Genomic DNA, 15,681 nt, shown 5'->3' on the forward strand with positions numbered 1-15,681 from the left:
CGCATACCTCGAGTCAGTGTAAATGTTAGCAGATTTGCCTGCTGCCAGTTCACACGCTCTAGTTAGTGCTACTAACTCTGCCACCTGGGCTGAGTGAGGAGGACCAAGAGGTTTAGCTTCCATGAGGTCTGTGTCATTTACAACAGCATAACCTGTACATAATTCACCTGTGTCTGTTTGTCTATGACAACTCCCATCCATATAAAAAGTCACATCCACATTCTCTAAAGGTGTGTAATGTATGTCAGGTCTAGCAGTAAAGATCTGATTCAGATATGTCATACAATCGTGCGTATCATTATGTCCGCTGAACTCACCTCCCGCCAGCAACTCGTCTCCCTCCACCCTTTGTACATCATGTTGTACATAATGGTAGATACGTTGCTGTATTCAGCATGCTGCAACGTTTAACAGTGATGTTTGCGGGTGCAATTAGGGCTAATTCCCATTTGGTAAACCTAGCTGAAGAGACGTGTCTGGTTTGAGCTGAGTTCAACAGAGCAGATACAGCATGGGGAGTGTAGACAATCATATCATGGCCCAATACTATGTCCTCACTTTTACTCACCAATAGAGCAGTAGCTGCTACACTTCTCAAACAAGTGGGGAGTGATCTTGCCACAGTGTCCAATTGGGCACTGTAGTATGCTATGGGCCTACTGGCATCACCATGTTTTTGTATAAGGACACCTGCAGCACAACCATCGGCTTCCGTACAATACAAATCAAAAGGTTTTTCATAATCGGGTATTCCCAATGCAGGAGCTTTTGTCAGGCTATCCTTAAGATTAAGGAAAGCCTGCTCTGATTCCTCTGTGTGTATGACACGATCGGGCTTTGAGGAAGAGACTAGTTCCTGAAAAGGCAAGGCCAGAATAGAAAAACCTGGGATCCACATTCGGCAATATCCACACATTCCCAAGAAGGCACGAATTTGCTGTTGATTCTGCGGCAGTGTCATGTTCTGTATGGCCTGGATTCTATCATTTGTAAGATGTTGTAACCCCTGGGTTAGGCAGTGTCCCAAATATTTTACTCTGGATTGGCACGGTTGTAGCTTGTCCTTAGCCACCTTGTGTCCTGTATGCGAGAGATGAAGTAACAAAAGTTTAGTATCATTCAAACATGACATAAATGAGTCAGGACATAGCAATAAATCCGCCATATATTGAATTAGAACAGATCCATTGGCAGGTTGAAAAGATTGTAAACAGTCGTGCAATGCCTGGGAGAAGATACTGGGGCTGTCTATGAAACCTTGGGGTAATCGTGTCCATGTATATTGCACACCTCTGTATGTGAATGCGAATAGGTACTGACAGTCAGGGTGGAGAGGCACAGAGAAGAAAGCAGAACAGAGGTCAATGACAGTGAAATGGGTTGCATTTGGTGAAATCTGCATCAGAATGACAGCTGGATTTGGCACTACAGGGAATTGGCTCTCTACTACCTTATTAACACCTCTAAGGTCTTGCACCCACGTATAACCCCTCCCACCACTCTTCTTTACTGGAAAGATGGGACTGTTGGCTACACTAGCTGTACGGACTAAAATTCCCCATTGCAATAATCGCTCAATTATTGGAAACACCCCTAATTCTACCTCCTGTTTTAGTGGGTACTGGGGAATTTTTGGAGCTTGCCTACTGCTTTTAAGTTTACCATTACAGGGCTTACATTTGCCATTAATCCAATGTCCTGTCCATCCTTAGTCCAAAGGGAATTTGGGACAACATTTAATCTACCTGTGATGGATTTTTATTTAAAACTGTAGAGTGATACATTATCCTTTGAGGAGTGTCTAACATATCCCGCACCTCGTATACCATTCTCTCTGGGATATCTAAATATACACCATCAGGGGTGCAATATATAACACATCCCATTTTACATAACAAGTCTCTTCCCAGTAGGTTAGTAGGAATCGCAGCAGCCAGAAGGAAAGAATGTCTGGTATGCAACGGCCCAATAGTAACCTCTGTGGACTTTGTTAAAGGATAACGTTCCACTGTACCTGTTACACCCATTGTTGGTACTGTCTCGTTGGTCACCTGTAAATTAACGGGAGATTTCATCACTGACCTGGTCGCCCCTGTGTCTACAAGAAAAGGATATTCAGTACCAGCTACATCAACCATCATGACCGGTTCTTCCCTAGTACTTCCTGTTAACCTGACCATCTGTAGACTACAGGTATGACCTGACCCCTAGCGTTGGCTACCATTCTCCAATAAAGCATTTCTGGCCACAATTGGAGCTAGTGCCTGTTGAACATTTGCTGGTCTCTGTGCATATCCCTTATGGGGATATCCAGATCTCCACTGATTTGGGATTCCTACTCGTTTTACTGTACAATTTCTACTTAAGTGTCCTGTTTGTTTGCAATTGTAACATGTCCGTGATTCAGGTGACAGCATGTGTTGTGGTGACGTTTGAGCAAAGGGTAAAGGTGGTGGATATGGGTAAGGATAGGGAGGGTAAGGGTATTGTGGGGGATATGAGTATGGGTCCTGTGGTTGTATTGGGTTAGTGGAGTAGAGCTGTGTTTGTTGTTGTTGTGTGAGGTTAGTGAGGGCAGGTGTAAATGTGTGTGCAGGTGCGAGTGTGTCTGTTGGCTGTAATGTTACCGTCATTCCTTCCAGAGCTTGTATACTGACAGCCATTAGTTTTTTGCTCTGGATCTCCCTCTTTTTTGAGATGTTTTTGTCATGTTCTATGGCAGACTCTATGAGGTTATCTATTGTAAGTCCCCTCCAGCCAGGCTGTGAGGTCTCAGGGCCGCAACTAGTGGGGGGCTAGAGGTGCATGTGCACCGGGTGCCGGATTGCAGGGGGTGAAAAAAGCTGACTCGAGGTGGTTTGGGGGCTGCAGATTCAGAAAACGGCCATCCAAAAATTGGCGCCGCCAAAGAGGAGACAAATTCTAGAGGTCCTTACTGGCTCTCTAGTGTCTGTCTCCATCTTGGTGGCGGCCATTATTGGATGGCCATTTTCAGCAGATTCCATGTGGACTAGCAGTTCGCATGGACTCTGCTGAAAATGGCCATCCAAACATGGCCACCGCCTAGGAGGAGACAGATGCTAGAGGACCTACTGGACCTCTAGTGTCTGTTAGGCCAGCGAAATGCACACAGCGTTCCCGACACCGAGAACGCTGGTGCTGCCGGGAGAAATGCTGAAAGCTGCATCTTCTCCCATGAAATCCCCTGGCAACGAGCATAAACCCCATGGCAAAGAGCATAAACCCCATGGCAAAGAGCATGAAACCCCCTGGCAAAGAGCATGAAACCCCATGGCAAAGATCATGAAACCCCATGGCAACGAGCATGAAACCCCATGGCAACGAGCATGAAACCCCATGGCAACGAGCATGTAACCCCATGGCAACGAGCATGTAACCCCATGGCAACGAGCATGTAACCCCATGGCAACGAGCATGGAAATGGTAATGAGCATAAAACCCCTGATGAGCAGGTAATTTTAAAGTAATTAGAAGCCTTACTGTGGGGTATAAAATGGTGTTGGGCAAATATGTAAATGGCACTTTGCTAGTAGGCATTACAGTGTGTGGCATAATGTGTAATGGGCATTATGGTGTGTGGAATAATGTAAGTCACTATACCAGGGACGTCTGAGTAGTGCACTGCCTTATGGAGGAGCAAGGACAAACTCCAGGCACGGGAAGGGAGGGGGAGAAAAATTGCTGTCTTGCACCGGGTGACAGATATCCTAGTTTCGGCCCTGGAGGTCTGAACCCAGGTCTTTAAATTCTCTTTCAGACCGTCCATTAGTACCGTGACTATCATTCCCCTGTGGTGAGTGCTATCTTTAATATCTTCTATCCCAGTGTACTGGGTGATAGCCTGCAGAGCCCGGTCACAATAGTCTTCTGCAGTTTCACTCTCCTTTTGTTTGATTCTGAAAATTTTGTTCCAGTTAACTACTACTGGAAAATATATACCCAATTGAGTCACAATGCGGGAAATGTTACCTTGGTTTACTTGGTCTGTTTAGGGAACGTCACCATCCAATACACAATCAGTGATAAATTTTGTCACGTCGGTATTGCGTGGCAGACAGGCCCTTAACACCACACGCCAATCTTTATTAGTTGGCTCATGAGAACTACCCAAATTCCTCAAAAATCTTTGACATTTGGCTAGTTCCTTTCTGGGATCAGGGAAATCATTTATGAAGGAATTTAGTTCTGCTCTTGTCCAAGGACAATGCATTACTACTTCCCTCGTGGGCACTACACCATTCGCATCTGCATTTCCATTCGGAACAGTTATCGTCCGAATGGGATGCAGACCGGTAGCGTTGCTACCTTTGACCTGGTTACCTGACTGGGGGTTTAATCTGCTGCTGCTACGTATGGTATTAACAACTTCCTCTACGGGTGCAGAGTGTGTTAACACTTCCCTTGCTGTTACCGATGGAGATGGCGGCACCACTCGTGATTGTGGTGATGCAGCATCCATCATCTGCACAGCATGGGAAATGGCAGACATTACAATAGGCTCATCATCTACATCATAAACATTTTTATGGTTACTTAAGAGGGGGTACAAATTGCTTGTTACATTTTTATGGGTATTTTTGGTAACTGTACTTGCACCTCCATCCACATAAGGTGGGGGAGGTGAGCGTGAACTGCTGGCAATACTCTCCACAATGCTACATTGCTGCATGTGCGCGCCAATTTGCGGCTCGCCCATATTGCAATTTTGCGTCATGGATGTATTTTCTGGCAATGCGCTCGCAACGCTAGTTTGCGTCGCTTGCACATTTTTAAGCCATGCATCCCCTTCATGCTGCCACAGTTTTAAACATTCAAAATATTTGACCTTTTTTCCTCGGGAGCGCATCAGACTGATGTGATCCCGGACGTTATCTAATACATCCTTTTCAAAACTACCAATTCTGGGAAACAGTCTAACACTCTTCATCATCATTTTAAACCATACATCACAATACCTTATTGCATAAGTACCGTACTTAGTATGCATAATACGACGGGCTGATCAGATCGGCGCCTCCATTAGCAGCACATCATTGTCTAACATCTCCACTGTTTGCATGGCTCCCATTCTGAGACAAAATCCTACGCTTTTCAATACAGATTTAAACTGGTGAAAGACAATCAAGATACTTTCACTTAGCTGTGGACGATTTAAGTCGGCGGCGCCCACACACCTGGATAAGATTGAAAAAGGCAACTTCCACACTCGGATAAGATTTAGTAAGGCAACTTCCACACCTATAGGAGTTTATATGTTGGCCGCTCCTACGCACCTCTCTACAACAAAGACAACATGTACACCTGCTACTGTGTATAGAACAGTAAGCTGCTTACCGAGCGGCTAGACTAACCCTTGCACCTAGCCCTTAAGGATCATACGATATCCTCAACTTTGTCCAACAAATATTCACTGTTACACACTTTTTTCCTGCGCAGAAAAATACACGTTAACCCAGATATTGATAACAATTGAAAAAGGTAAACCTCTATGGCTTTGTTTAAACACGTGGCAGCAGAACCGGAAGTGCGTATACGCTATTGTGCGACCAGCCGCATACACAATAATGCGACTACCACACAACCGTATAATGATTTTTTAACTGCATACGCAAAAATGCGTTTCAGCCACGTACTCAATACTGCGGCACCCCTCTAAACGTTAGGTTCTATCAACAAAGGAAAACAAACTTTTCCTTTCTTGTCCCTGGATTCTAGTCAGCTTGCTCACACGAAAACGGATAGCGATTTTTCAGCACAAAGCGGTTACAGGAAAACCCTGTATGTGGCCACTCCACCCTTTGCTGAGATATCGCTAGACGTATGTGCCGTGTGAGTAGGTAAGTGACTTCACTCGACGAGCACCCATCTGACGATATTAAAATGAACCTTTATATACCCCTGCCTATACCTTCTAAAGTCCTTCCTATAAACCCCTAAGAATAATGCTAATTTGCATACGCAATCATACGGTAAATATAGACTCTAGACTTAGAAATGTGGTTTCAAAGCACAAAGTATTATTCAAGTAAAAGTACAGTCAGTTACACGCTATTGATAAAGACACAATTAGATGCAAAGGAAATATACAGACCCAAGCACAGTATACATACGCAGAGCTTCCGGACCCGGTGATAGGTATCAGCAAGAGACCCCTCGTCATTCAACAGTCAGCAAGAAGAGAAGAGCCCAGCATTTGAGCACACATTTTATACCCCCCCCAGAATAGAACGGACAATAGAGGAGTTTGTTGCTGATGTCATTGGTTCCCAGGGGAGAAGCATCTGTTACAGAGCATTAAACAGGATGGTACAAATAGACTCTCCCTGCCTCTAACAGCTGGGGGTCTTCCCTTCCCACCCCCAATGCTGCATAACAGTTTTTCCTAAAATATACATTTTGTTGCTTGTAGTCTCTGCGGTCCATAAGTTGCGAATGCATGATGCGATCTCCACACCGATAGTACCAGAATTCTGTTGAAAGAGTACGCATCAGTACGGACCCAAACACTGCTTTCTTATCATGTACAGAACCTAAGTTATCAAATATCTTTATTTCACAGCATTTAAACTAACTGAACCAACTTAAATCATATACTTTAAAACTTACTAAACCTTATGTGTGAATATGTAATGTATGAGTATTCGGGGTTTGATATAAGGACGCTAGCTAACTTTGGGAAAGATGCGTGCGCATAAAGCTAATAATACAGCGGTTTCATACAAAGTTCTATGCATTCGCTAATATGTGACTAGTTAACAGCGCAATTGTGAGTATTAATGTGTGTATGAGAAATGATGAAAGATGCAATCGCATGTTGCTAATAGTAATATTGCCACATGTACTAAAGGGTAAGTTTATCTAAAATGGCGCTTAGGCGGCCATTCGCAAAATGGCGTCTTGCAATCTCATTTCCAAAATGAAGTCTTGCGGCCAGTCGCAAGATGGCGTCGCTGCGATTTAATTTTAAACTGATCTGGTCTCAGCCAATTATCCAGCTTCGACAGTATTTAATAAATATGCCTATATGTATTATGCGATAATGATTACATTGGCTATATAAATACATCTTATGCATGAGAAATAAACTCATCAATATATCAACTATAATTGCTGTATCTATCTCATTTAATTATTATTCTACCTTAATAACGATTACAGAGCTTCGCAAGAATTAGTTCTCACATTATTGAGCATGGATATCTATTAATACTATAAATAAAGAAATACATACACACGGCAGGGTTTCTTTTTATTTCACTGTGTTTATTACAAATAGTTTCACCGATATTATTTAGCTTTTTTCGTTTCATATATTTTAAACCTTTATTTCACTGGATCAGGTACCTGTAGGAACATTTTTAATGTATATCCAATAAAGAATTATAGATTTTTATGATTACTTTCAGCCTTGTGCGCCATAAAAGTAGACAAACTCTTTTCTCTCCTCTTACTATTATCACAAATTTTTTTGTCTGATGGCAGCACCCCCAATCCAGATATATAATTTTTCTTGATATTAGTTATGGAAATACTGAAATAAACAATATGTAATACGTGCAGATATACATTTTCCTTTGTATGTTATAGCATACATTACACACAGGGCAGAATACTAATCGAATAAACCTGTGTGGCTCAATTACAATGCAATGCCCCTGACACTAGAGTAACGTCAAACTAAATGAAACATTGTAGACCAAATGTTTCATTTAATCCTTGCGGGGACAATGTGTCAAGTCGGATAATCCAAATGGTCTCGCATTGCAGCAATTTGTGGGCACGATCTCCCCCCCTTTTTTAGAGGTGGAATATGGTCAATGATTCTGTATCTAATGGAAGCAAGATTATGTTTGGCCAAGGCAAAATGCTTAGCGACGGGCTGTTCACTGTTGCCTGTAGCAATCACAGCACAAATAGCCGAGCGATGCTGGGCCATACGTTCCCTAAGAGTGCACTCTGTCTTACCTATGTATACTTTGGAGCAAGGACATGTGATGGCATATACAGTGTACCTGCTCATACACGTAACATGATGGCGAATATTAAATTTAGCTCCTGTGTACAGATGAAAAAATATAGGTCCTGTCTGTAGGAACCTACAGGTGGTACAATTAGGACACTTAAAACACACAAGTTTCAGTGTACCTAAAAAGGTAGTCAGAACATTCTTTCCCAATTGTGTGACATCATAACGCACCAGATAATCCCTCATATTCTTACCCCTATGATAGCAGGACATAAGCTCGGTATTGTGTAGTGGTTAAGATCTTTGTCAGAGGTGACAATGGGCCACAACGATTTTGCTGTACGGTTGATTACAGTACTCATATGGTTACATTTATTAACCCATATGTGTCTATCATTAAGCTGCTCGGACCAACACTTTTTGTTTGGCCCTATTCAAAATGGTAATATCATAACCTCTTTGAATGAATTTGTCAAACATAGATTCCAACTGTTTTAAACCTTCAACTCTATCTCTAGCTATTCTCAGGGCCCTCAAAAATTGTGAGTAAGGGAGCATTCTTTAAGGGGGCAGGATGGGTACTACTGGCCAACAATATGTTGTTTCTGTCAGTGGCCTTAAAAAATAAAGAAGGAACAAGTTTGCCTTCACATTTGGTCAATATCACATCAAGAAAATTTACACTTCGGTAAAATCCGCTTACATGACTGACCTGTTTGTTCAAATTGTTATGGTGGTCAGTAATATCGACAAATGATTGTATATTACCACCCCACACTATAAATAAATCGTCACTATATCGATAAAATGCTAGAATGTTATTTGCTACATCTGGGTTATCGAAAAATAGTTCCTGTTAGATGGAGAACATGTAGGCATTAGTGTACGATGAGGCCACATTGGACCCAATCGCACAGCCTGATAATTGTAGAAAGAATGCTCCGTCGAACGTGAAATAATTACGAGTCAATACCAATTCAAGTAGTTGCGTAAACAGCTCTATGCATGGTCCTTTATATAGTGGATTGTTGGAAATCAATTTTCTAGTAGCTTGCATCCCCTCAGAGTGTGGGATGCAGGTGTATAAGCTACAAACATCGACTGAACAAAGCACACAATCAGAAGGAAGATCAGATAAATTGAACAATGAAATCAACAGACTATTGGTGTCTTTTAAAAAGGTGGACCTGGCTCGCACACAAGGTTGCAATAAAGCATCCAAATAGGTGAAAATAGGCTGATATAATGAGCCTCGGGCGGCGATGATCGGACGCCCAGGGGGTTTATCCGGATCTTTGTGTATCTTCGGTATCAGATACAACAAAGTTATGATGGGAAATTTAACCTCCAATGCTTTTTTAATATCTGTTGAAATCATCCCCTGTGTGAAGGCCATATACAATAAGGAATCAATCTCCTTCTTAAATATACAAGTAGGATCCTGAGCTAGCTTTTTATAGGTGGACATGTCGCTAAGATGTTTGGCAGCTTCATCTTTATAATCCTGCAAATTGAGGACCACAATGGCTCCTCCTTTGTCCGCCTGGCGGAACACTATATCATCATACGTGGTCAATTGTTTCAGGGCTGCTCGCTCATCACTCATAAGGTTCCAGAACATAGGTTTCTTCGTGTCCAGATCATTGACAACTGCTTTATCCAATAGCTGAGAGGATGTTTTGATAGACGCATTGTAACTGATCGGCTCAAATGTAGACCTCTCTTGTAATCTTAATAGTTGTGCAGGAATTGTAGAAGGCAGTTGTATCTTGTCAGAAAAAAACTCTTTAATATTTAAACTTCTATTGAGCACATACGATTCAATCTTCCACTGTGTGTTGTCAAAAGGCATAGTGGGGACAAAGGATAACCCTTTGCCAAGAACTGCCAACTCACTGGAAGATAATGTTCTGTCCGATAAATTAAAGACTAGGTCTTGTGGCCTTTGGGCGGCCATCCTCTGCCTCTTGTTCTGTTTCCCTCGACAGGTCCATTTAGGCCGGGCTCTAAAAAACGAGCTCTGGTACGGTTACCGACAGGTGACAAGGTGCGGTTCTTAGCTTTAGACTTAGAAGAAATGCCCGTGTAACTAGTTGACATCGACTATGAACAGCAGCGAGTGTATAATTGGTTCACAGGGGCGCACCCTAAAACAGATAGAAGACCACTCTTTAGATGTACATTTAATAGATCTAGGTTTGATACCTCAGAAGATACTGGCACTACGGAAAGGGACATGGACATTTCTTATTTTTTGATAGCACAGGGGTGGCAGGGATAGCCCCAGGCTATCAGCCTAGGCCAGGGGTGCCCTGGAGAAGGGGACCCCTTTATTGTAGGGGTCTCCAACTCCCCAGGGATCCCTGGCTTGGGCTGACTAGAGGTCAGGGCTGTTGTTGCGGCTGGGGGGCCTGGTGAAAGGGCACCCTTGGCTGTGGCATCAGTCCACCACTATAAAGGGTCCAGAGCCGATTTTAAATATAGGGGGAACCTCACATCAATTTTTTTTCCCAATATTTAAAACCAGGTCTGCTGCCTGGTGTTGGTTCTTAAATTACAGTGGAATCCTACACATTTTGTTCCCTGTAATTCTAAGAACCAGGACTGGCTGGCAATTCCGGGGCTGGTTAGTCTTTTGGGGGGGACCTCACGTCATTTAAAAAAATAAATAAATAAATAACCCTATTTTAAACATTTACAGAAAGAAACATACACAAATCACAATGATTTGTGTATGTTTCTGACCATTTCGCAGCTCAGGGGGTTGAGAGATTGAAAAGTGATTTTGACAGAGAGTTTGCTCCTATCTCACCCGAGCTTGTCATCCCGATTCTTGGTAAATTTGAGAGATGTATGTTTTAGATGAAAAGTACTTCTGATTTGGCCCGATGATGATTTGATTGGAGATTGATATCTCATCCGAGTTTTACGAGTGAGACGAGAGAAATCTCTCTCTAACTCATCCGACTTTTGCCTTTAGTAAATTTGCAAGCAGGAAAAAAAATGAATAAATCACCCGAGATGGTCATCTCGACCTATCTCAGTTATTAGTAAATTTACACCTAGGTGCATTTTTAAATGCAGTTACAATACAAAACAAGTAACGTTTTTTAGTAATTCTCTTAAATTTGTTTTAATTTATTTTGACTGTATACCTGTATATAAACATTGGCTAATAATCTGTACTAAATGGCTGATAGTATCTTTTTACTAAGAAAGGAATTAATAAATAATTTTTTCTATATATAATGAACTGTGTGTTAGAGCTTTCTATTCTCCTTTTTGTAGTTTCTATCTATGGGGACCGAGTAATTCCCTTTCTTTGAAAGCAGCTAACTATTCAGTTCTGTGGTAAAGAGTTTTTTTTTCTTTTGATGTCACAAAATGTAATTGAAAATTGTAGAAATAGAAATACAATTGTCCACAGAATGACATGTAAATAACTTAAATCCGTCAGACAACAAAACAGCGGAAACATTATATATATATATATATATATTGTAATGACTTGGGGTATCTAGCTCGGCAGAGGGTGGATGGGTGCAGTGTTTAGGTGCTTATTGAGGGTCCACACACGGCTTTCAAGTAAACAAATGATGCTTTTACTTCCAGCTTGTCAATTCAGGATACAGAAAATAACAAAACAACCTAGCCCCTGTTTAGGGCATCTAGCTAATTTCTTGAGCCCTCTCTATAAGGGTGCAGCTAGTCTGCCAACACAGTCTCTGTAAATGGGGGTCCTTCCTGCCACGTGCAGAACTGGACCCTGGCCTCCTGGCCTGATATAGCTTCCTTAGCCTGCAGCCTCGCTGCTTTATAGTACCACAGTCTGAGAGTTTGATGTCCCCCCTTGCCTCTTGCAAGATCCGGACTCAGGCCTCCTGGCCCCCAATGGCTCGCTTAGCTTCACTGGGCTCTCCTGGCTGCTACAGTCTCACCTAGACTGTCCCCCAGCAGCCTGACTGCTCGGCCTTCTCAATAGCTCACACCTGAGCTCTCTCCACCTGACAGGTATATCACCACTCAGTATTTCAACCCTGTGTGGGAGGATCTTTCCAATCCCACACAGAATCTGCTGCTCACCAACGCCATCTCTGGTGATACTGCCACAAATAAATATATATATATATATATATATATATATTTATTTACACACACACACACACACTTCAAAATAATAATAAAAAAAAAAGGAAATGGGCAAATATACAAGCCAGGAAAAATTAGTGGAGAGGGGAAGACAAAGAGGCTGGAAACGAGGTGGGTGTGGGCAAAGAGATGTATATATGAGAGAGGAAGATGAGAAGAAGAAAAGAAAAAGAAAGAAAAAAAAAAGAGAAGAAAAAAAAGGGGGGTTTGATGAAGCCAGCCACTATGCCAGACCAGGGAGAGGAACATTTTGAAAGAGATACCAAGGCGTACAACCATCATGAAACCTGTCTACTGTGCCATTCTGAAGACTAGTTATATATTACATTTTAGAGATAAACCAAATCCTATTTATTAATTCCTGACGAGAGGGCGGAGAAGGCTGCTTCCAGGCCTTAGCAATTTGGAGTTTAGCTGCACAAGAAATGCGTAGAATCAATTTGTTGACCTGCTTGGATGACTGGCAGACTGGGGCACACAAAAGCAGCGAGGCTTGAGAGAGGGGAGGGTGTGAGGGAACGATTGAGGATATGAGTGATATAACTGTTGCCCAAAAGGGTACAATCATTGGGCACGCCCACCAAACATGAAAAAAGGTGCCAGTCTGGCCGCATTGATGCCAGCACATTGGGAAACATTCGGTGCAAATGTTCTGGGACCAGGTACCAGCGGGAATACACCTTATATGAGGTCTCTTAGATGGAAACACTAATGGAACACTTCAAAACATTAGATCGAATTGCCTCCCATGTATCCTCCCCCAAGGAGAATCCAAGGTCTGTCTCCCATAATAGTTCATGAGTAGCAAGGGGTGAATGTTCTGGGTTCAGAATAGAGTGATATAAGTGGGATATGGTGCCTTTATCCAAGGGATGGTAAATACACAGGCATTCCACTGGGAGGAACAGAAGAAGAAAAAAAATGAGTCTACAAAACTACAGATTTGATGGTATTGAAAAAAGCAAGAGGAAGGTAAGGAGTGCCTTTCCTGGATTTCCGAAAAGGACTGAGAAGCAAAACTGTCAGAAACATGCCGAAAGCGAGTAATACCAGCCGCAGTCCAAATAGAAGTCATATGACGAGAGTAGCCCAGAGTAAAGGAGGGATGTTGCCACAAGGGTGTCTGAGGGGATGGATAGGTATATAGTTCAAACTTTGTTGCAAGGGAATCCCAAACAGGGTAAGTGCTACCGAGGGCACTGATAGGACAGATGGGGATCTATGTTTGTGGGGAAGCCACGGTTAGTATGACATAGAATCCACTCCTCCCAACTCTCCCTCCAGATCCACCCAGTGCCTAGACCCCCTGGGAGAATGCCAGGCCACCAACTGGCTAAGACAGACTGCTTGATAGTATTTGGAGATAGACGGCAGGCCCAAACCCCCATCAAGTGGCTTTTTGAAGAGGATTGCCCTACGTAAACGTGGTCTCCAACCATTCCAAACGAATTTGCTAAAGGAGGTTTGTAGGGAGGCAAGTACCCGAACAGGAGCAACAGGTAGGGTTTGGAAAAGGTACAACAGTTTCGGGAGAATATTCATTTTGATTGATTTTATGCGGCCTATCCACGAAATGAAATATTTGTGCCATCTGATAAGGTCTTGCTCAATAGACCTAAAAAGGGGTGGGAAGTTGGCCTTATATAAGCTATCATGAGACTTTGGGCCTAATTCAGACCCTCTCGCGAGCACTGAGTGCTCGCAAGTGGGTCGATGTTGGCCCAGTGCGCATGCTCACGAGGGAGCCGTCGCTATGGGTCTCGCTACAAAGGGGGCATGCTGTCGACGGTGAGTGACAGCACGCCCCCTTTGGTGGGCGTGCCAGGGGCGTGGCTGCCCAGACAGAGGCGTTCCTGTGGGAATGCCTACCATCTGGGGCCGGCCCCACTGACATCACAAGTGATGTCAGTGGGAGTGCTCTCGGCTCTGATAGAGCCGAAAGCACTCCAGGGCTTGCGGCAACGAGACCCTACCACAAGGGTCTCGTCGCAAGCCCGATGGTCAAGACATATTTTTGGCCGCTCGCTATAGCTGTGGGTGCTCACCCACAGCTATACGAGTGGCCAGGAGGCCGCTCTAAAAACTAAGAGGGACGGCCCTGATTCAGAGCGAGCACTCTGTCAGAGTGTCCGGCTCTGAATCAGGGCCTTAGTCAGATGAATGCCTAGGTATTTCAAGGAGTCCTTATGCCAGATGAAAGTGAAATTGAGCTGCAAGAGAGCTATAGTTGATTTTGGGATGTGCAAAGGTAACGCTTCAGACTTGTCGTGTTTCACTTTATAACCAGAAAGGTGCCCGTAAAGTGACAATTCCTGAAATAGATTCGGAAGAGAAATTAGGGGACTGGAGATGGTGAGGAGAATGACGCCGGCAAGAAGGGAATTTTATAATTACAATTCCTAATGGTGATGCCGACAATGTCAGGGTTGACCGGGATCTTACAAGCAAGGGGCTCAATCACTAATGCGAAGATGAGCAGAGAGAGTGGCCATCCCTGCCTGGTCTAATCTGAGATACTAAAAGAGTCAGAGAGGAGGCCCCCTGCTAGAACTGACGTGGAGGGATTATGATAGAGGGCCTGTACCGCTTGAAGAAATATGCACTCAAAACCAAATTGACAAAGGGTGGTGAGCATAAATGGCCAAGAGACCCTGTCAAATGCCTTTTCTGCATCTAGGGCCAGGAGTAGGGAGGGGAGTTTAATTTTATTGATATGGTGGATTAAGTCAACCGTGCATCTGGTATTATCCAGAGCTTGACGAGAGGGCACGAATCCCTCTTGGTGGATGAGTGAGGGAAGGACGGGATTTAGCAAGGTCGCTAGAATTTTATCAAATAGTTTTAGGTCCATGTTTAACAGAGATATTGGGCGGTAATTGGTGACCAATTGGGGATCCTTACCCCATTTTGGTAAGACTGTGATCTTCGCCCTAGTGGTGTCGGGGTGGAAAAAATTGGCATCTAAAATTTGGTTAAAGACGGTAGAGAGGTGTGGAACAAGGCACACTTGGAAAGTTTTGTAGTAAGAAAATGGAAAGTCGTCAGGACCCAGCGCTTTGGAAGGATTTTGTGACGAGGGCATTTGAGACTTCCTCCTCAGTGATGGGAAGGTTGAGTGCAGTGGAGGTTGGGATTTTGATTCTAGGAAGGACACAATAAATTAAATATTCTGACACAGGAAGTGGAGAGACGGCCGACTGGGGGGGGGTGGAGGGGCTCTCAGAAGCATTATAAAGTTGTTTGTAGTATTTTTTAAAAATAGTTAATTTTAGATGGGTTATAATGAAGAGAGTCTGTAGAGTCTTTAATTGCCAAAATGGCCGAAGCGGCATTTATAGACCTTAGGTGTTTGGCTAGTAAAGAGTCAGATTTGTTGCTTTTCTCATAAAAGTGTTGGTTCAGCCAATGTAGGGACTTTTCAATCTTTTCTGAGAGAAGTGCATTAAGAGATAACTTAGCAGTTGTAAGCTGTCTATAAAGAGCATCCGTGGGGGTGTGTTTATGGAGGGATTCAAGTGAATGGACCTGGTCAGTAAGAGACTGAA

General features: G+C 43.3%; 1 protein-coding gene across 1 annotated transcript in view; it reads right to left on the reverse strand.

Annotated features, from left to right (window-relative positions):
* LOC148515351 (uncharacterized) overlaps positions 1-15,681 on the reverse strand; it is a 560,261-nt gene that overhangs the window by 17,128 nt on the left and 527,452 nt on the right. Inside the window, exon 11 of the mRNA XM_088480115.1 lies at positions 14,610-14,639. Within this exon, the coding sequence (XP_088336241.1) occupies positions 14,610-14,639 (30 nt within the window). The remainder of the gene's footprint in view (positions 1-14,609; positions 14,640-15,681) is intronic.

This window comes from Taudactylus pleione, unplaced genomic scaffold (assembly GCF_031769625.1).
Source record: "Taudactylus pleione unplaced genomic scaffold, aTauple2 ptg000250l, whole genome shotgun sequence".
Taxonomy (NCBI): Eukaryota; Metazoa; Chordata; class Amphibia; order Anura; family Myobatrachidae; genus Taudactylus; species Taudactylus pleione.